The sequence below is a fragment of the Macrobrachium nipponense genome, chromosome 1, assembly GCF_015104395.2.
Source record: "Macrobrachium nipponense isolate FS-2020 chromosome 1, ASM1510439v2, whole genome shotgun sequence".
Taxonomy (NCBI): Eukaryota; Metazoa; Arthropoda; class Malacostraca; order Decapoda; family Palaemonidae; genus Macrobrachium; species Macrobrachium nipponense.
In genome coordinates this window covers 94,506,218-94,527,826 of record NC_087200.1, presented here as the reverse complement: position 1 = coordinate 94,527,826, position 21,609 = coordinate 94,506,218, and the positions used below count along the sequence as shown (strand labels likewise).

At 36.3% G+C, this 21,609-nt stretch overlaps 3 protein-coding genes across 4 annotated transcripts; all 3 read right to left on the bottom strand.

The window, feature by feature from the left end:
* Positions 1 to 216: 216 nt before the first annotated feature.
* Positions 217 to 3,491, bottom strand: LOC135218862 (elastin-like). The gene is made up of 5 exons (XM_064255310.1): positions 3,420 to 3,491; positions 2,698 to 2,881; positions 1,452 to 1,555; positions 1,024 to 1,100; positions 217 to 796 (listed from the first exon to the last, which is right to left on the bottom strand). The coding sequence occupies exons 1-5, from the start codon at positions 3,489 to 3,491 to the stop codon at positions 592 to 594; spliced, it is 642 nt and encodes a 213-aa protein (XP_064111380.1). The 3' UTR covers positions 217 to 591.
* Positions 3,492 to 6,466: 2,975 nt separating this feature from the next.
* Positions 6,467 to 11,116, bottom strand: LOC135219477 (ctenidin-3-like). Of its 2 annotated transcripts, none has more exons than XM_064256277.1 (3): positions 11,017 to 11,116; positions 7,360 to 7,436; positions 6,467 to 7,135 (listed from the first exon to the last, which is right to left on the bottom strand). In XM_064256277.1, exons 1-3 carry the CDS (start codon positions 11,032 to 11,034, stop codon positions 6,901 to 6,903), a joined length of 330 nt encoding a protein of 109 aa, XP_064112347.1. In that variant the 5' UTR covers positions 11,035 to 11,116; the 3' UTR covers positions 6,467 to 6,900. The 2 variants fall into 2 exon arrangements, with proteins under 2 accessions (XP_064112347.1, XP_064112346.1); XM_064256276.1 differs by lacking the exon at positions 11,017 to 11,116 and adding an exon at positions 7,792 to 7,949.
* A 2,150-nt stretch (positions 11,117 to 13,266) lies between these two features.
* On the bottom strand, positions 13,267 to 14,610 carry LOC135220236 (adult-specific cuticular protein ACP-20-like). Its single transcript, XM_064257504.1, has 3 exons — positions 14,479 to 14,610; positions 14,050 to 14,126; positions 13,267 to 13,821 (listed from the first exon to the last, which is right to left on the bottom strand). Exons 1-3 carry the CDS (start codon positions 14,494 to 14,496, stop codon positions 13,647 to 13,649), a joined length of 270 nt encoding a protein of 89 aa, XP_064113574.1. The 5' UTR covers positions 14,497 to 14,610; the 3' UTR covers positions 13,267 to 13,646.
* Positions 14,611 to 21,609: the final 6,999 nt, after the last annotated feature.

Below are 21,609 nucleotides of genomic sequence, written 5' to 3'. Positions count from 1 at the left end.
ATACTGGTAAGTTGTTAAGGCATCACTGTTGCCTTTAGAGTATTCAGTCGTTTAGTACCTGTGATGAAGGTTTAGGTGTCTGGCTGTTGTGAGGTAACAATTAATGAATGGTAAGTGTGTAACCAGATACTTGGCACTTTGTCACAATATCAATACCTTAATGTCTCTAGAGGATGGACATGGAGTAAGATGGACAATCTAAATAAAAGACAAAGGTTATGGAAACATTGTATATTCATTAAAATTCATATCACATTATTACCAAGTGAGGATTAACATTAAAAAATAATAACATAAACATGACACTTTTAGCTGACATTTGTTTGTTTTGTCTTTTTCCTTGTTGGAAGTCAGTTGAAGATTATGGAAGGAAGGGCTATGGACCATGAAACCTTAAGTTAGATTTTGGAATGAATCCAACGCTGAAGAAAAATGTTTTATGATGATGGAGATGAGCTGTCTCTGAGATCTTTTCTTTGGTTCTATGTCAAAGGAATCTTGAAGAAATTCTTGAAGTCGTGATAGTCACTAGTAAACGGTAAAAGCATAATACTTGACTCTGTAATGATGGAAATGCTAGACTTAGGTTGTCTATTTGCCATATTTTCCGTGGCCGATTGCACCAGTGTGCACAGGCTTGACTACAGGTGCAACTCCCACACCACCATGAACTCCCCCAACTCCTCCTAAACCACCATGAACTCCTCCTACTCCACCTAAACCAACAGGAACTCCTACCCCTCCTACTCCAACACCACCAAGACCTGGTCTCACACCTCCAACTGGACGCACTCCGCTGTAATGAAATTATTCTTATTACAGTTTTTGCTGTTGTTGAACAGAAATTACTAAATTATTTTTCCATAATTCATAATTCTCACCATTGAATGATTCTTATTAGCATTTTTGCAATTGTTAAACATACTTCGTTAAATGATTTTACCATATTTCATAAGTGTCACCGAAAACACAAAAGTGAGTCAGTGATTAGAGCAAACAAAGAAAACGTTTCCAATCTCTTACCCAACTCCTCCTCCATAGCCAGGTCTGCCTGGTTCGGGAATGGCGGCAACGCTGCAGACCAGAGCGAGGGCGACGAACTGAGGGAAACGAAAAGAATTTCAACTTAAGTTCAAGGTTAAGTGAGATAAACAGAAATTAATCATTACTTAGATGCCAGAGTAAAAGTTAGCATATGGTCAACAATCAGTTATACGAATATTTCTGTAATTTATACCCCCTAGGTCCTAGCTGAAGTTAATATGAATGCATTTTATCTGAAAAAAATAATTGTTGTAAATTAGCTCAATAGATGATAACAAATGGTGTAACAACGAAGATATCCAATCTCGTAACGAAAGAAACTAAAACTAGAAACCTCTTATTTCTTAAATTTACAAGTTTTGCGATTTCTAGAAAAGATTAGGATTTTGTCAATTACAGAGCCTTACCAAAACTGAGGCACGCATGTTGATGTCAGGACTGAAGTTGGAGCCTTGAACTTCCTCTCTGTGCTTGGAGTGCGATCTAGTTGTGTCTTCCAGTTTCTTGTGCGCTTATATACACCATGAACTTCAAGCAGCTCTTGCTTTTTCCAGACCCTTTTCGAATACTTCATTCACTTTCCCAGAACAGGTTTAGTAACGCAACTGCTTTGGGGAAGTTCGTGTATTGGTGGTCATGTTTCTAGATTTGTTCAGATATTTACATCTGAGACAGGCACACAAAATCAATCGATAAATTAAACGCACCAAATGAACATTTTCCATCAAGAGGACAAATGTACTACGTGCAACTTCTTATTATTTTAAGCTAGTTTCACACGGACAAATGCTATTTGTAGCTTGTAAAACTCGGTAGAGCTACTCTCTCTCTCTCTCTCTCTCTCTCTCTCTCTCTCTCTCTCTCTCTCTCTCTCTCTCACTGCTTTTGAGTTTTCCTACTCAACTCTTGCTTCATTCAGGTATTCGACTTTTGAAATCTTGCCTGATTTGAGTCTTATAGTCCTTCATTTTCATTATATCTTGAGTTAATATCAAATCATCTAATTTAAAAAAAAAAAAAAAATTATTACTCCAAGGTCATCAGAAGTGTAATGTCATTCTCGATGAGTAATAAATTGTTATATATCACACACAAACGCACACACTCATACTATATATATATATATATATATATATATATTATATATATATATATATATATATATATATATATTCTGAACTGCTCGTTCACTCTTAGAAAATGTAGTTAACACTGGAAAATTTGGCCTTGAATGGAGGACGAGAGATCAGAACAAAAAGAAAAACAAAACTACTAGGGCATAAGACCGATACTACTGAGGAAGGAGGAATTTGTTTTAAATGCACTGTATTTACATTAATTTACAGAGGTCCAGGAGACTAATAAGGGGGTCGATTGGTCGATCCACTGGAAACCCACGGCTGGGGGCAACCAGCCGCTGCGTTCAGAAATTTGTGCAAATGGATTGAAACTGCAAGCTCCAAGGGTTTCCCAATTTCTACCATTGCTTGAATTTACTAGGGGGATGTTCACTAGTATCACAAGTGGAGTAATCACAAAATTGAACCCAGATGGGGGAATGAGAAACTAAACAAAGGAGGAGCCGTCGCCTTGGAAAAATGGAAATGAACTACAGACAAAGGTAAAACAATTCCTTGGCTGAACTGGAATTACTCTCACAGTACCTGGCACCCCTGGGCTGGATGTAGTCTTCTCCTTGATGTTTTTGTGCACTATGGACTTTTAAAAAATACTTGAGACTTCCCAGAGGAGAACAGGGGGAAGCAGAAAGGGGAGAAGCGGCATCTGCAGGGCGAGATTGTGGGAGTGTCTGACCTCTCTTAGGTCTACCTTGCTTCTGAGGATGAGCCGCTGGCTTCTGATCCTTTTAAATCCTCGTCTCTGTGGGAGGTAATTCCGACAGCCAATGGGAGAAGAGATAACTTTTGCGAGAGAATGGATGCTTATAGTTCAAAGGGGCAACTTGCATATAGACAAAGATGCATGAAACTGGTAAAAGACCTTACTTTCCTTGGTTCTGGCTTAAAATCTTAAACAATATATATATATATATGTATATATATATATATGATATATATATATATATATATATATATATACATATATATATATATATGTATATATATAATATATATATATATATATATATATATATATATATATATATATGTGTGTGTGTGTGTGTGTGTGTGTGTGTGTGTGTCTGCAATTGTTTGTGTTGTTGAGCAGGCTTCGACCTTCAATACCTGCAACAGTTGATGGTATCAACCTTACTTGTTGAGTTCTAATGTACCTGGGTCACATTCCCATTAGCACATGAGTGTTATTTCTTTTAAATAATATTTTAGAATCAAATCATTGGAGGTCTGCCAAACCTTAGACTTATTTTCTCTTAGAGTGATGCAATACAAAATCCTTCTCCGCTCCTCATCTCTTACTCTTTCCATGACTGCGTATATCATTGGTGTTAGGCATTATAGGCAACGAATCCGTTCAAGAAGATAAATGCAGCCTATTTACCTGAATCTGACAGTGATTTTGCCATTTTATGCAATGCGTTGTTTGAAGGACCACAACTCTAGAACAATTATCCTCGTACTTCTATAACTCAATAGTAATTTTAGCTATTCATTTATTAATTTGTTCTTTTATCTTTCTTTTCTAATAACTGATCTCTTCCTTCTGTATTTTCTGAAATCTTGTCTTACTTTTTTCAACTGAACACCATATTCTTCGGAGGCTTGAATTCTATGCCTTTGGCCCCCGTTGGCCTGTTCCTCATGAATAGGGTCCTTCTTGTGAAAGATAATATGATGATAATAAACTGAACAACCCGTGAAATAGATGCATTACTAGCGTGACGTTGGCGTCAGTGGACCTGTTTTTACCGTGACCAGACCAAATTGCCAATAGCTCACTTAGTTCGAATAATCAAGTAATTGAGAACATAGACCAACTCCTGTAATATAAGCATTTTCGGTATCAATTACATCAGATGCAGAGATCCATAAAGGAGCAATTAGTAAGTTGTAAAGGCTATAGATTGTTTGTTACATGTAACTCCTGAAGCCGTGGAAGAATTCATTACTGGCATGATGTTAGATTCACTGAAACTAGTCCCTTACTCGGGGAATAAGCCTACAAACTACTTTGTTGTTGTTGGTGTTGTTCTAGTTGGGGGATAGGAAAGGTCTATGGCAGAGCCTAAAAAGGTCTGAAAAAAGTGTTTTGCATTGGGTTAAAGATACAGGATTTTTAGAATAGGATATTTATGACTTATTCATTGCAATGAAAATGTAAAAGAAAAATAATGTGCATACTAAACAGTACAGAAAAATAATATTTTCAATAAAATATAGAGTATTTATTTTAATTTTCGCAATTTGACCGTAGATTTTAGCACGTTTTAATTTATGTTAAGTTACTAATATAATATTTACAACTTATCCTTGAAGGGAAAATCTTGCGCGTGTCTCGAGTAAGCTGGAGGTCGGATCACGTCTTGTTTTCTTATAACTTGACCGAGTTGCTCATAGTTCAAATGAGATAGATAATGAAGTTCTTATGTTTATAGATCTAGTCCGGATGATCATTTCTCACGGAGGAAGACACTATCTTAGGTGAATGATCATTAGCTCGTTGACGACGTCTATAAATCTACATTGAAGTGGAAAACCCCTGTCTTCGTATGCTAGGAAAGTTATTTCATTTATCTTGACTTGTTATTGTAATCTTTGTATCATTTTTTATCAGGCTCACTCTCTTTCTCATCCTTCCAACCTTCATTGTATTTAATCCTCATTTCTCTCTCACAGAAGGCTGAGGGGATCCTATAGCAACCTCTAGAATCTAGATAATACAAGATCTTGAAACGGGGCATAAACCGTGCAATGTTTCAAGTATCCGCAATAGGTGCTTTCTGATTTAAAGGCTTCAACATAATTGTGTAATACATGAGGACGTTGTAGTAGTGTATGTTTGGGCTCTTCCAGTTGAGTTGGGCTGCATCTGTTCGTCAGTCTGAAACACGAAACCTAATGAAGAATTCGTGAATGATTCATTGGTATATTTTTTGTTTCATGAAGAAAACAGAGCATTGCTATGTAGCATGTAATCAGAGTGACGGTGTATCTTACAGGTAGGATGTAGATTTCACCTTAACTCTGTAGTTGGACTCTGTAATCGCCTATTCCAGATCAAACTTTATAGTAAACAAGGAAAAACAAACTCCAATAATTTTTACTGCTTGCAAAACCAGCAAATGTTTTATTTGTAATAGCCAGAATCCCTGCAGCTATATTTTCAGCTGGGCCAGACATGTGCCATCCTCTGTGCTGCATACGGGAGGTTTACATAATGGACGAACCGGTTGTGGTAGTATGGGAATCTAGGGTTAATTACAGACACACTATAACAAGATTTATTGAAACCCTTAATGAATTTCCGTGAAAAATTTATGTCAGGTACCCCAGAGCAAAGGATCCACTGTCAAAGTATTTAGAAAAATTAAACACTTACCCACTGAGTTTCCGTCTTAAATCCGATTCATTCTAGCGAAGTGTTGGTTAGAATGACCGCCCAAATGACATGAATTGGTCCTAGCGCTGGAAAAGGCCTTTGCAAATTTTTCTTGTTTTAGCAGATCCGACTCACCAACTCGAATCAGATAAGGTGATTAACATTGAAAGCGATCCCTGACTAGGTTGCTAACAGTAGTCACTTACGTATTTCAGTGAGAACAAAACCCCAAGTTCACAAAATGGTGTCCAGACTTCCTGTCTTCTCAAGTACAATAACCACACTGAAGATAGAACGTATGTATAGAAACTTCTCTGTGTATTACACTTGTTTCTGAAACTAATGGTTTTATTGTAGTCTAACAAACAACTCAGATACATCTACTTTAAGAATGCTTTGCTTATACCACACCATTATGAATGTTGGCTCTTGTGGCAGCTCAGACTAAGCCTGAGGATGTGTCCACCCTTTTACTTGAATGATTACTGTATTCTTTCCTCATTTTGAAATCGACTGAACCATCTATGTCTGGTAATTATAGGGAGTGGCACGGTAATGGAAAGAAGCTACCTATCAGAAAGATAAGTAACCTCAAATTTGTTTGTTTTTACTTCTAGGAGGGGCTCTAATCGAGGGATATTGCATCTGCAGATATTCTCTGCTGCACAAAACGTCTGAATTTAATTAAAGTCAACTATAGTCTGCAATATTCCCCGTCAGTGATTAAAAGTCATTATTTACCGTACCATGTCTAGCAACTGATTTTTAGTTCCTACTTGTTGTCTATCAAGAAAGGTTCTGCTGATCGCTTGTATATATGCAGCATCATGACTTTTTATAAAACACATTAATGTCTAGAGGATGGACATGGAGTAAGATGGACAACACAGAAAGACAGAACACATAGAAACAAATTATTTATTCGGTTACATTCACATTAAAATATTCACAAACCCTTCACAGTGTTTAACAATTCAAAAACAATAACAAAAACAGTACACTTACGGATATCAGCACTTTATGCTAAATTGTCTTTTTGCTTATTGAGCTGTTTGTCTGTTTACAAGATACCACAAAAAAGAAATATTTCTAGACGTCAATTGAAGGCTATGAGAGGATGGTCTGGGGACCAAGAAAGACTGAATTAGGTTAACAAATGAATCTTAAAGCAAATGTTTCTTGGTGCAGGAGATGAGCAATCGCTGAGATCTTCCATTTTGCTTGATTCTATATCAAAACAACCTCGAAGAAATTCTCGAAGTCGTGATAGTTACTAGTAAAGAGTAAATGCGTAATACTGGATGGACTCTGATGATGGAAATGCTCGACTTAGGTTGTCTATTTGCCATATTTTCCGTGGCCGATTGCACCAGTGTGCACAGGCTTGACTACAGGTGGAACTCCTACGCCACCAAGAACTCCCCCAACTCCTCCTACGCCACCATGAACTCCCCCTACTCCTCCCAGACCAACAGGAACTCCTCCTACTCCACCTAAACCACCAGGAACTCCTACCCCTCCTACTCCAACACCACCAACACCTGGTCTCACACCTCCAACTCGACGCACTCCGCTGTAATGAAATTATTTTTATTACAGTTTTTGCTGTTGTTAAGCAGAAATTATTAAATTATTTTTCCATAATCATAATTCTCCCTATTCAATTATTCTTATTAGCATTTTTGCAATTGTTAAACATACATCGTTAAATGATTTTACCATATTTCATAAGTGTTACCGAAAACACAAAAGTGAGTCAGTGATTAGAGCAAACAGAAAACGTTTCCAGTCTCTTACCCAACTCCTCCTCCATAGCCAGGTCTGCCTGGTTCGGGAATGGCGGCAACGCTGCAGACCAGAGCGAGGGCGACGAACTGAGGGAAAGCAAAAGAATTTCAACCTATGTTCAAGGTTAAGTGAGCGAAACACAAATTAATCATAACTTAGATGCCAGAGTAAAAGTTAGGATATGGTCAACAATTAGATGTACGAATATTTCTTTGATTTGTACAAACAAGTTCCCAACTGAAGTTTATATGAATGTATTTTATCTAAGAAAAATTAATCGTTGTAAATTAGCTTAATAGATGATAAAAAATGGTGTGCCAACGAAGATATCCAATCTAATCACGAAAGAAACTAAAACTATGAACCTCTTATTTTTAAAATATATAAAATATAAGATTTTTAGCAAAGATTAGGATTTTTGTCAATTATAAAGAGCCTTACTAAAACTGAGGCACGCATGTTGATGTCAGGACTGGAGTGGGAGCCTTGAACTTCCTTTCTGTGCTTGGAGTGCGATCTAGTTGTGTCTTCCAGTGTCTTGGGCGCTTATATACACCATCAACTGCAAGCAGCTCTTGCTTTTTCCAGACCCTTTTGGAAGACGTCACTCACTTTCCCAGAACAGGTTTATTAGCGCAACTGCTTCCAGGAAACGATAGTTCTTATCGTTGTATTAATGAGTTTGTTAACTTGTTAGAATATCGTTGATAGGTAGACGAAATTAATCGACAAATAAATGTCATGAATAAATATCTTCCGCAAAACAGACAAAAATAACACTTGAACCCTTTTTATTTTTATTATATTAAGCCAACTTGCAAGGGCTGTTAATCCCAGCAACTTAAAACATAACCCAGAGAAGCTTTTTTTTCTCCTCTCTCTCTCTCTCTCTCTCTCTCTCTCTCTCTCCACCGTACTGAGTTTTCCTAGTCAACTCTCCATTCCCTCAGGTTATCGACTTCACAGAACCGTCGGTTAAATTACAAAGGCGTTATGAAATCTTGGCCGTTATGAGGAAGTTTGGTCATTCTTATGTTATCTTAGAAAATAACGATTTTTAATGCAATTTACTCATGATTATTAATATTATTATTTTCATGATTATTATCCATGTTGATCTGTGTTGTTATTACCACATTATCTCTCCTGAATTTTTTACGATATAGTATACATATATATATACATATATATATATATATATATATATATATATATATATATATATATATATATATATATATATATGTATATACTATGTTATACGTAAAAAATTCAGGAGAGATAATGTGGTAATAACAACACAGATCAACATGGATAATAATCATGAAAATAATAATATTTACTCAATGTAAAAGTTCATGAAGGTTTGGCAGAACTGCTGACTTTGAATCTAGAGCGATAGAGAAAATCATGAGACGTCGCTGAGTCAGCCTAATATTAGTCGACTGACAAAGTCCTTGATGATCAAAGTCAGCTGTACAGCACACCCCCAATCTCACTCACACACACACACACACACACACACACACACACATATATATATATATAATATATATATATATATATATATATATATTATATATGTGTGTGTGTGTGTGTGTGTGTGTGTGTGTGTGTGTGTGTGTGTGTGTGTGTGTGTGTGTGAGTGAGATTGCTCTAGATTCAAAGTCAGCAGTTCTGCCAAACCTTCATGAACTTTTACACTGAGTAAATACAATACAATTTCTCTATTAACTCTTTCATCTACTCTCTCCTTGAATACATATGTTACTGGCGTTAGGCATTATAGGCTGCCAATCTGTTTCATAAAATAGATATAGCCTATCTGCCTGGATCACAATGCATTGTTTGAAGGACCGTATTTGAATATACTATACTCTTGAAGAGTTGAATTGTTGATTTATCGATAGTACTCAGTTTCTGGAATCATTTCAGAGTTTCACAAAAGTTACGGAAACATTATTTATTCATTAAATTTCATATCACATTATTACCAAGTGAGGATTAAAATTCAAAAATAGCATAAACACAACACTCATAGCTAACATTTGTTTGTTTTTTATTTTTCCTCTTTGCCCTGTGACTACGCATAAAAGCGTGCCTATTTGCCTAATCTTGCATTCTTTTCCGTTCATTCCTTAAATAATTCTATGATATGCACGTCGTTTGCGCTTACTTATGCCTAAGCATAAAATTCTATACAGACATGTATTGTTACATTGTCTTGAAAACAGGCTTTATTGATGCAACGTGTATATACAGACATCGGTCAAGAAGAGAGCTTTAAGGATGTAAAATGTCACATCAGAAATGCGAATTGTCAAGCAATTTCTAACAATGACGTATGGAAGCTTCTCATTTTAAATGTGACTGTATAGAATCGTATGGAAGTTATGAAAGTAAGCGCCCCACGATTTTATGTTTAGGGCGCAAGTCGCCATTAATATTGTGGATCACAATAAGTTTTATTTTATATTGTTTGGAACATTTTGAAATCAGAATGTGGTTTTGAATTTCTTCTAATTGGTTTTATCTTAATTTTCACATTTTTCCACTGTTGATACCGATTAAATGGCAGGAATTCTGGGAAGATGTAACGGTCAGATTAAAAGTGGTTTGAATTCACAGTAACGTCGTGGTAGTCTTTTACATAAAAAGGAAGAAATTCACAAGTGGTCATTCCGGTTTTGGAATTGGCATACCTGTTTGACAAAAGGGCATTTAGTAATCACCCCTAGTGACCTTGTTTCCTTCTACATGCAAAACAGAAAAAAATTATATTATCAACCACATTTCACTAAAACTTCAAAATACGTAGTTGACAAAAACCACTTAGTGAAACTATCAACTTTCATTTTTTACAGGCTATCTGGTTATAGTTTTTAGTTTTTACAAGGCCATCTCTGAACACTAAGAAATTCAACGCTGCCGTTTGATTAAACTATTTTTCGTACCAGACTCAAAACAAGAACTTTCAACACTATAATTTTAGAAAGTATTCACGAAGTTATACTTCGAATTTGTTAGATAACATTTCCATAAAGATAGTAATGGCACTGTCATTTTAAGTTCTTTTTTTTTCTTTTGCCCTTCGCACTGTGTCTCTTCATTTTGAATGTGCAGCTGCATCTATCATAATTACTTTTTATGCAGCCGACTTATTGCAAGATACACCAATTTTAACCGTGTCTAAATCATTTGCTCCAAAAATTCTCCCCGCTCAAGCACTGGTCATTTAAGCTACCAGCACATTTTTATTTTCATTTGATAAAAAAAATGTAAACAGTACGTTGAATGAAATTGTATTTGGTTTTGAGAAAGAGGCACAATGATGAAGACGCCAGTCTGTGTAAAATAGATTTTCAGTGAATCTAGAGCTAAATGTCCTATGTAACTGTTATGATGCCTGATAAATCTGATTTGGTAGCAATTATAAGAACCTTTAGTCCTCACATGGCATTTATGACCATCTGACCAACTCACTCTTCTCCGTAAAGATGTCGTTAGGAAACTTCTGTTAGCAACAAAAACAGGGCTTCAGGCAAATTCTTGGCGAAGCATTTTAACAGGAAATAGTCTGACACTCCAGCAATTCAGACTGGGATAATATTTTCAGAATGGTAAATCCACTCGACATTACAATTTTGAAATTATAAGGATCCTTACCAGATCAGAGGCGCGCATTTTGATGTGTCGGTTGAAATGAGACGCCTAAACTTCTCTGTGTGAAATCTTGTTGCCACTTCCAACTTCTCACGTGTTTGTTAATACACCATCAATCCGCAAGTGACTCTTGCTTATGCTGGACCCTTTCGATGACGTCATCCAACTTCCCAAAACAGGTTTCTTGGGGTAACTGCTTTGAGGAAGCCGAAGCGCGCCTTTGATGCCGTTGCGTTAACGAGTTTATTTGCTTCCTTACAATGGACAAACGTACCTCTTGACACTTTTATTTTTGTTAATAGATTAAACCAGCTTGGTGCTGGCACGGTCTCTTGATCTTGTAGCAACCCGTAAAGTTTATCTCAAAGATGCAATTCTCTCTCTCTCTCATCCCCCCTTCTCTCTCTCTCTCTCTCTCTCTCTCTCTCTCTCTCTCTATCATCCCCCCTCTCTTAGCTCTTATCTCTCTTCTCTCTTCTTCTCTCTCTCTCTCTTCTCTCTCTCTTTCGTTTAAACGTTTTGTTTACCCCCTTACCCAACTCTTGCTTCACTCAGGTTATCGGCTTCGCAGAATCGTAAGTTAAAAAGACATTGTGAAATCTCCCGTTGTGAGGAAGTCTGGTAATTTTTTTTTCTATTTTTACATCTGGGATAATGTCGAATTATTATTATTATTATTATTATTATTATTATTATTATATTATTATTATTATTATTATTATTATTATTATCCATCCTTTCATACATTGCTATAGTCCCAAATAATTTCTTCTCCCACATTGCACAATGATGTTATTATCAGGATGGTCGTCATTCACCTTAGATATTATTAGCCTTCATGGAATACGAGAATGCTCACATTTCCGCACTATGTTTATCAGCCTGAATACTTCATTATCCATTCAGGTGAGCAATGAGCAATTTAGTTCATTACTGGTAAAACTGGTTTCAGTGACGATAATGTCATACTGGTCAGTAAGGCCTCTCCCACGGGTCGATAGAGTTGCACGAAACCTTTGGTATGATTTCCTTCACGATCTACCACTTTTTCCTGAGATAACCTCTTCCTCTGTTAGGAATGATACTGACTGGTGTTTTCCTATCGATGCAGATGCTCAGCTGAATACACACGTCCTTATGCGCAGAGTCGTGTCTTAATGGTACCCCTTAAACATACATTACGTTCATATAAGAAATAAAGTCATATCCACGTATCAACAATTACACTCTTGCAGAGTATTCAAATAGTGGTGCTACAAACAAGTCGTATAGAATGGCAAAATCAATGGTAGATACACGGTTAAACAGTCCACATCATTTTTCTTGAACAGATTTGAAGCCTATGAAGCCTGCCACCAATAATATAAGTATTCTGGGAAGGAGTGGGAGACGGAAATAATATGGATATTATACAGTATTCATTCCAAGAGCAAATCCAACAACATTTAGGCACATCTGCTGATTTTGAATCTAAAATAGTATCAGAAACGAAACTCCCCGGGAAATAGAACCTGCCCCATATGCATGAGAACTCAGAGTCAGGTCAACATTGTAAACTTTCGAAGTTATTAAAAGTCAAAGTCTGCAGGCAGTATGGTACACATACGTCTAGTCTGGGAGTCTAGACGTATATCCCAAACGCACTACAAGCGGATTATACAAAACCCTTCGAATGAATTTCCGTGATTCAGCATCTTATTTCAATGATTATCAGGGAATTAGGAATTCGAGACTCAGTGCATAATTCACAAATGGTTCCCAGACGTCCCGTCTCCTCTTCCTTAATATCTACTCTTAATTAAGATGGCTCAATGTGTATCGATTGCAGTCTGATAAACAACTCCAGTACATCAACTTTCAGGATGAGTTGCTTTCACATCTCAATGAATCTCGACTCCTGCAACTGCTTAGAGCCTGGAGATCTGTCCACTCTTGTTCTGTAATGATTACCGTATTCTTTCCTTATTTTGAAAGTGACTGTAATGGAAGGAAGCGTCCTTGCAGGACTGTTTCTTCTATTTTATGTAAGAGATTGAAAGCTGAACGATATTTCAACGGTAATTAAAATGCATTTTTCAAAGTAACTTGCCTATGAAATTGTTATCATCTTAGTTTTTTATTTGAGTGCATATAATTATCAAACAATGCCAAATCTCTCCTTCACATGCAAAACCATACCTTTTTCTAAAACACTTTAATAGCCTGAGGACGAACAAAAAGCAAAAAGGACAAAAAATATAGAAAACAAAAGTAATGGAAACATTATTTATTCATTAAAATTCATATCACACTATTACCATGTAAGGCTTTACATTCAAAAGCAATAACAAAAACATTACACTTTTAGCTGACATTTGTTTGTGTTGTCTTTTTCCTTGTTGGAAGTCAGTTGAAGATTATGGAAGGATGGGCTGTGGACCAAGAAACCTTAAGTTAGGTTTCCAGATAAATCCAACGCTGAAGAAAAATGTTTTATGATGATGGAAATGAGCTGTCTCTGAGATCTTTATAGTTTTCTTTGGTTCTATGTCAAAATAATCTTGAAGAAATTCTTGAAGTCGCGATAGTCACTAGGAAACAGTAAATGCATAATACTTGACTCTGTAATGATGGAAATGCTCGACTTAGATTGTCTATTTGCCATATTTTCCGTGGCCGATTGCACCAGTGTGCACAGGCTTGACTACAGGTGCAACTCCCACGCCACCATGAACTCCCCCAACTCCTCCAAGACCAACAGGAACTCCTACCCCTCCTACTCCAACACCACCAAGAACTGGTCTCACACCTCCAACTGGACGCACTCCCCTGTAATGAAATTATTCTTATTACAGTTTTTTGCTGTTGTTAAGCAGAAATTGTTAAAATATTTTTCCATAATTCATAATTCTCACCACTGAATGATTCTCATTAGCATTTTTGCAATTACTAAACATATATCGTTAGATGATTTTACCATATTTCATAAGTGTCACCGAAAACACAAAAGTGAGTCAGTGATTAGAGCAAACAAAGAAAACGGTTCCAGTCTCTTACCCAACTCCTCCTCCATAGCCAGGTCTGCCTGGTTCGGGAATGGCGGCAACGCTGCAGACCAGAGCGAGGGCGACGAACTGATAGAAAGCAAAGGAATATCAAGTTAAGATAAAGGTTAAGTGAGATAAACAGAAATTAATCATAACTTAAATGCCAGACTAAAAGTTAGGATATGGTCAAGAATCGGTTGTACGAATATTTCTGCAATTTATACACCCAAATTCCTAACTGAAGTTAATATGAATGTATTTTATCTAAGAAACGTTAATCGTTGTAAATTAGCTTAATGGATGATAACAAATGGTGTAACAACGAAGATGTCGCATCTCATAACGAAAGAAACTAAAACTAGAAACCTTTTATATCTTAAATTTACAAGTTTTTCGATTTCTAGAAAAGATTAGAATTTTGTCAATTACAGAGCCTTACCAAAACTGAGGCACGCATGTTGATGTCAGGACTGGAGTGGGAGCCTTGAACTTCCTTTCTGTGCTTGGAGTGCGATCTAGTTGTGTCTTCCAGTTTCTTGGGCGCTTATATACACCATGAACTTCAAGCAGCTCTTGCTTTTTCCAGACCCTTTTGGAAGACGTCACTCACTTTCCCAGAACAGGTTTATTAGGGCAACTGCTTCCAGGAAACGACCGTGTCTTATCGTTGTATTGATGAGTTTGTTAACTTGTTAGAATATCATTGATAGGAAGACAAAATTAAACGAGAAATAAATGTCATGAATAAATATCTTCCGCAAAACAGACAAAAATTGCATTTGAACCCTTTTTATTTTTATTAGATTAAGCCAACTTGCAAGGGCTGTTAATCCCAGCAACTTAAAACATAACCCAGAGCTGCTTTTTCTCTCTCTCTCTCTCTCTCCCCAACATATTTAGTTTTCCTAGTCAACTCTTCCTTCCCTCAGGTTATCGACTTCACAGAACCGTCTGTTGAATTACAATGGCCTTTATGAGGAAGTTTGGTAATTCTTATATTATCTTAAAAAATAACGATTTTTAATATAATTTATACATGATTATGAATATTATTATTTTATTATTATTATTATTATCCATGTTGATCTGTGTGGTTTTTACCCATATTGCCTCTTCTGACTTTTTATGTATAACATAGTATATATATATATATATATATATATATATATATATATATATATATATATATATATATATAGTATATATATATATATATATATATATACATATACATGAATAACTTGATCACGAAGCATATAAAACGTTTGCCTTAGTAAAGGGTCGGAACAAGACCGAAAGTACTCGGCTATCTCGCTTTTTCATTTTTTCCATTTTTTTTCCTTCTTGGCAAAAACCTTTATTTATACGTATATATATATATATATATATATATATATATATATATATATATATGTGTGTGTGTGTGTGTGTGTGTGTGTGTGTGGTGTGTGTGTGTGTGTGTGTGTGTGTGGTGTGTGGGTGGATGAGTGAGATTGCACGCTCTCGCGCGTGTGCTGCACAGCTGACTTTGATCATCAAGGACTTTGTCAGTCGACTAATATTAGGCTGACTCAGCGAGTTCTCATGATTTTCTCTATCGCTCTAGATTCAAAGTCAGCAGTTCTGCCAAACCTTCATGAACTTCTACATTGCGTAAATACAATAAAATTTCTCTATTAACTCTTTCATCTACTCTCTCCTTGAATACATATGTTATTGGCGTTAGGCATTATAGGCTGCCAATCTGTTTCAGAAAATAGATATAGCCTATCTGCCTGGTTCACAATGCATTGTTTGAAGGACCGTATTTGAATATACTATACTCTTGAAGAGTTTAATTGTTGATTTATCAATTCAGAGTTTCAAGGATCGCCAGACTCTATCTTAGGCTTAAAAAAGAGGTGTACACATGACAGCGAAAGCAGCCAAGTATCTGAACAGGGAGGAAATCCGAACATCCTCTCGTCTAGTCAGTAACAATAGCACCGGAGGATGAGGTTCTTGAAAGACTAATTATTGGTTGACCGTAAAGGGAATAGAATGTGGTTACATCCAACTGGTTTTATACATTATTACCCTAAAATAATTCTCCTTGTATATTTTTAATAGTTCATTAGCAATTTACCCATTTACTTTTTTTCTTTGTTTCCTAACAGCTGATCTCTCTTTTTCTGTATTGTCTACTGTCCAGTAATTTCTTTGAAATGAACACCATATTGTTTGGTAGCTTAAATTTTAAGCCAGTGGCCCATGTAGGCCTTATCCCCTATGAATAGGATTCACCTTCTTAATAATAATAAATAATAATGAACCGATCGACCCGTGAGCGAGATGTACTGCTAGCGTCAATGAAACTGGTTTTCGTAGTACTTGGACAAATTTCCAATAGCTCACCTGATACGGATAATAACCAATCAACTGAGCTGACAGATCTTGTCCGGAAATATGAGCTTTTTCGTTGAACGATGAAAGTAGCCTACTTTTGGCGAATGACGACCTTCCTTAGCTTTTTGACACCGTCTGCCAGGCAACAAGATTACGCAAATTCCTTTGATTGAATTTCCACGGAACTCGTATCTTATTGCCCACCTTCATCCCTACATTAAGGGGTTAATTGCCTTCTCCACTGCCTTCTATCAAAGGCATCATCCTCCTCCAAACCTCTTCTCTCCATAATCTTCCTTCACTTTATCTCGCCATCTAATTCTCTGTCTCCCTCTCGATCTTCTTACTCTTACAAGTTCTTCCCATGCCCTCTTCACTCCCCCTTTGTCATCCGTCCTCAACAGATGCCCATACCACCTCAATCGTGACTCTCTCTCTAACCCCTCTCGAGGGATCACCCAGGGAGTATAAGAAATGTTAAGAACTGACCCACAGACTCATTACATGTATTGTAGCGATGGTCAGGATGACCGATCGGATACTGAGAAAGGCTCTTGCGAATTATTCTAGTCCCAGCAGATTCGAATAAGAGAATTATCATGTCATCCCAGATCCATGATCAACGGTGAAGGTGATCCTCGCCTTGAATGTTAACTCTTGTGCCTGCTTGGAACCTGGGGATGTGTCCACTCTTGTACTGTAGTAACGGTTACTGTATTCTCTCGTTGTTCTGAAAGCGACTGAACCATCTATGTCTGCTAATCGCAGGTAATGGCATCGTAATGGAAGGAACCTTCCTGCCAAAACAATGTTTATTCAAATTCATATAAGCTTTTCACAACGGAAGGGCAGTATATTTGCAGACATTCACTGTTACACTAAACTTTAATATGAATTTTATTCAGCTTTAGTTAGTAATTTTCATAGTCAATGAAGGCATTTTTCACAATATCTTCTCTAAAGAATTATTGTTAACCTTCTTTCTTACATGAATGCCTGTTATTAAAGAATGTACTAATTACTCACACATATCAACACCTTAATGTCTCTAGAGGCTGGACATGGAGTAAGATGGACAAAACAAAAAAAAGACAAAAGTTATGGAAACATTATTTATTCATTAAAATTCATATCACATTATTCCCGAGTAAGGATTATTATTCAAAAATAATAACATAAACATAACACTCATAGCTAACGTTTGTTTGTTTTGTCTTATTCCTCGTTGCCTTGTGACTACGCATAAAAGGGTGGGGGGCCAATTCGCCTAATCTTGCATTCTTTTCCTTGCTTTCCTCAAATAATTCTCCGATATGCACGACATTTGCGCTTACTTATGACTAAGTGCAAAATCGTTGGCCGCTGACCCCAACTTGCATACAATTCTATACAAACGTGTATTGTATTATATTGTCTTGAAAACGTGCTTTATTGATGCAATGTGTATACACAGACATCGGTCAAGAAAAGAGCTTTAAGGATGCAAAATGTCACATCAGAAATGCGAATTGTCAAGCAATTTCTAACAATGATGAATGGAGGCTTCTCAGTTTAAACATGACTATATAGAATAGTATGGAAGTTATGAAAGTATGCGCCCCACGCTTTTATGTTTAGGGCGTAAGTCACCATTAATATTGTGGATCAAAGGAAGTTTCATTTTATATTGTTTGGAACATTTTGAAATAAACGTGTGGTTATAAATTTCTTCTAATTGATTTTATCTTAGTTTCCGAATTTTTCCTTTTCAACACCAGAGACTTGTCAAATACAATTCCCATAAACAAGATATATAAAAGCGCTGAAGCCCTTCATACCGAATAAATGGCAGGAATTGTGGGACGATGTAACGGACAGATTAAAAGTGGTTTGAATTCACAGTAATGTCGTGGTAGTCATTTACATAAACAGGAAGAAATTCACAAGTGGTCATTCCGGTTTTGGAATTGGCGTACCTCTTTAACAGAAGGGCACTTAGTAATCACCAGTCGTGACCTTGTTTCCTTCTACATACAAAACAGAAAAAAATTATATTGTCAGCCTCATTTCGCTCAACATCAAAATGCATAGTTGACAAAAACCACTTAATGAAACAATCAACTTTCATTATTTTCAGCCCATCTGATTATATTTTACAGTGTTATGAGGCTAAACCATTCCAGCCATCTCTGAAAACTAAGAAATTCAACGCTGCTGTTTGATTAAACTATTTTTAGTACCAGACCCAAAACATGAACTTTCAACACTGTAATTTTAGAAACTATTCACGAAGTTATACTTCCAGATTGTAAGATAACATTTCGATAAACAGTAATGGCACTGTCATTTTCAATGTGCAGCTGCATCTATCTGAATTACTTTTTATGCAGCCACCATATTACATGATACACTCATTTAACCGTCAATATCATTTGCTCCAAAATCTACCTCTTCAAGCACTGGTCATTAAAGCTACCAGCACATTTTTATTTTCATTTTATATAAAATTATAAATAGTACGGGGAGTGAAATTGTATTTGGTTTTGAGAAAGAGGCACAATGATGAAGACGCCAGTCTGTGTAATATGTGATTTTCAGTGAATCTAGAGCTATATGTCGTATGTAACTGTTATCATGCCTGATAAATCTGGTTTGGTAACAATTACAAGAACCCTCGGTCCTCACATGGCATTTATGACCATCTGACCAACTCACTCTTCTCCGTAAAGATGTCGTTAGGAAACTTCTGTTAGCAACAAAAACAGGGCTTCAGGCAAATTCTTGGCGAAGTGTTTTAAATGGAAATAGTTTGACACTACAGCAATTCAGACTGGGACCAGCTTGGTGCTGGCACTGTCTCTCTCTCTCTCTCTCTATCTCTCTCTCTCTCTCTGTCCTTTAAAGTTTTCCTACTCAACTCTTGCTTCACTCAGGTTATCGGCTTCGCAGAATCGTAAGTTAAAAAGACATTGTGAAATCTTCCGTTGTGAGGAAGTCTGGTAATTCTTCTTTTTTTTATATATGATATAATGTCGAATTATTATTATTTATTTATTATTATTATTATTATTATTATTATTATTAATTATTATTAATTATTCCGTCCTGTCCTACATTCTATTGTCCCAAATTATTTCCTCTCCCACATTCCACATATATGCTGAAGCCTTGTGATAGGGAAGCATCTTTTATCCGGATTTTGTAGTATCTGGAGGCAGCCATAGGATGCCTGTCACAGCCTATTGTAAGAGAGAAATGGGGATTCGTTACAATGAAGAATGAGCATGGTAATGGTCTAGATTAATATATTAAATGTTACAAAAACATGTTAAAGTAAAGAAAATAACATTTCCTAGCATACAAGGAAGCTTTCCACTTCATTGTAGACTTACAGGCAGTGTTAAGGAGCTATAATGATCGAAAGTTATTATCAGGATGGTCGTTATTCACCTATGATATTATTATTTTTTATGGAATACGAGAAGGCTCACATTTCCGGACGATGTCTATCAACTTAAATACTTCATTATCCATTCAGGTGAGCAATGAGCAATTTAGTTTACTAGTAGTAAAACTAATTTCAGTGACGATAATGTCATGCTGGTCAGCAAGGCATCTCCCACGGGTCGAACAGTTGCATGAAACCTTTGGTATGTAAGGAGCAAACGACTCCCTTAACGTCTACCATTTTTTCCTGAGATAACCTCTTCCTCTGGTATGAATGATACTGACTGGTTTACAGATGCTCTGTTGAATACGCTCTGGAGAGGTGTTCTCTCAACCTTATGCCCAGGGTAGTGTCTTAATGGTACCCCTTAAACATACATTACGTTTCTACGAGAAATAAAGTAATATCCACTTATCAACATTTACACTCTTGCAGAGTATTCAAATAATGGTGCTACAAACCAGTTGTATAAAATGGCAAAATCAATGGTAGATACGGATAAACAGTCCACATCTTTTTCTTAAACAGATTTGCAGCCTATGAAGCCTGCCATCAATAATATGCGTATTCAGGAAGGAAGTTGGAGACGGAAATAATATGGATATTGTACGGTATTTATCCAAGAAAAAATCCAACAACGTTTACGCTTATCTGCTGATTTTGAAAGTAAAATATTATCAGAAACGAAACTCCCGGGGAAGTGGAACCTATCCCATAATAAAGGTCAAAGTCTGCAGTATGGAACACATATGATTTCCGTGAATCATATATGTCAGGTTAACCCTGATCAAAGGAACAGGCACTGAAGCATCTAAAAAACTAATTACTGACTCACTGAGTTTGAGTCTTAAATCTGATCCATTCTTATGTGGTGATGGTTGGAATGACCGTTTAAATAGAATGAATTGGCCCTAATACTGAGGATATAAGTCTTCGAAGATCCATCTCACCAACTCACATCAGAATAAGGTAATCATCATGTGGTCTGAGACCTGTGATTTATGTTGAGGGTCACCTCTAACTAGATACTAGCATTGATTCAGCATCATATTTCAATGAATATCGTGAAATTAGAAATTCGAGTTAGTGTATAGTTCACAAATGGTTCCCAGGCGTCCTGTCTCCTCTTTTTTAATATCTACACTGAAGATGGCACAATGTGTCTCGATTGCTGTCTGATAAACAACTCCAATACATTTACTTTCAGTATGCGTTGCTTTCACCTCTCATTGAATCTCGACTCCTTGTAACTGCTTAGAGATTGGGGATCTGTCCACTCTTGTTCTGTAATGATTACCGTATTCTTTCCATATTTTCAAAGTGACTGCAGCATATATAGTATATATATATATATATATATATATATATATATATATATATATATATATATATATATATATATGTGTGTGTGTGTGTGTGTGTGTGTGTGTGTGTGTTTATATATTATTATATATTGCTACTTTCAAAATGCATATTTCCCCTCTTTGAAATGTCATGTAGATTGTGTAACATTTTTTCAGATTCCTAGATAGTTTAGAGATAGGATGTTTCAAATGTGTATTCAGATTTCGCATTACATATTATAAAAGAATATATATATTATAACGTAGAATGTAAAAAGAGAGAGATTTTCTTTGCCCGTTCGAAACTGCGAGTGTTTTCCCTTTTATGTCAACATTGTAAGATTAGAGGGTCTGCGAGATCCGTTTGTTTTTCTATTCTGTCAACGCGTTTGATAGCGAGCTCAAATCTTCATTT

What these genes read in the sequence shown, in the direction of transcription:
- LOC135218862 (XM_064255310.1), bottom strand. Translation starts at nt 3,491, where the DNA reads ATGGAAAGAGTAAGAGATGAGGAGCGGAGAAGGATTTTGTATTGCATC. An exon ending in GGGTGCCAGGTACTGTGAGA is followed by an intron (nt 1,556 to 2,697) that starts GTAATTCCAGTT and finishes GGTGTATATAAG; the next exon opens with CGCACAAGAAACTGGAAGAC. An exon ending in GGCTATGGAGGAGGAGTTGG is followed by an intron (nt 797 to 1,023) that starts GTAAGAGATTGG and finishes ATTTCATTACAG; the next exon opens with CGGAGTGCGTCCAGTTGGAG.
- LOC135219477 (XM_064256277.1), bottom strand. An exon ending in GGCTATGGAGGAGGAGTTGG is followed by an intron (nt 7,136 to 7,359) that starts GTAAGAGACTGG and finishes ATTTCATTACAG; the next exon opens with CGGAGTGCGTCGAGTTGGAG.
- LOC135220236 (XM_064257504.1), bottom strand. An exon ending in GGCTATGGAGGAGGAGTTGG is followed by an intron (nt 13,822 to 14,049) that starts GTAAGAGACTGG and finishes ATTTCATTACAG; the next exon opens with GGGAGTGCGTCCAGTTGGAG.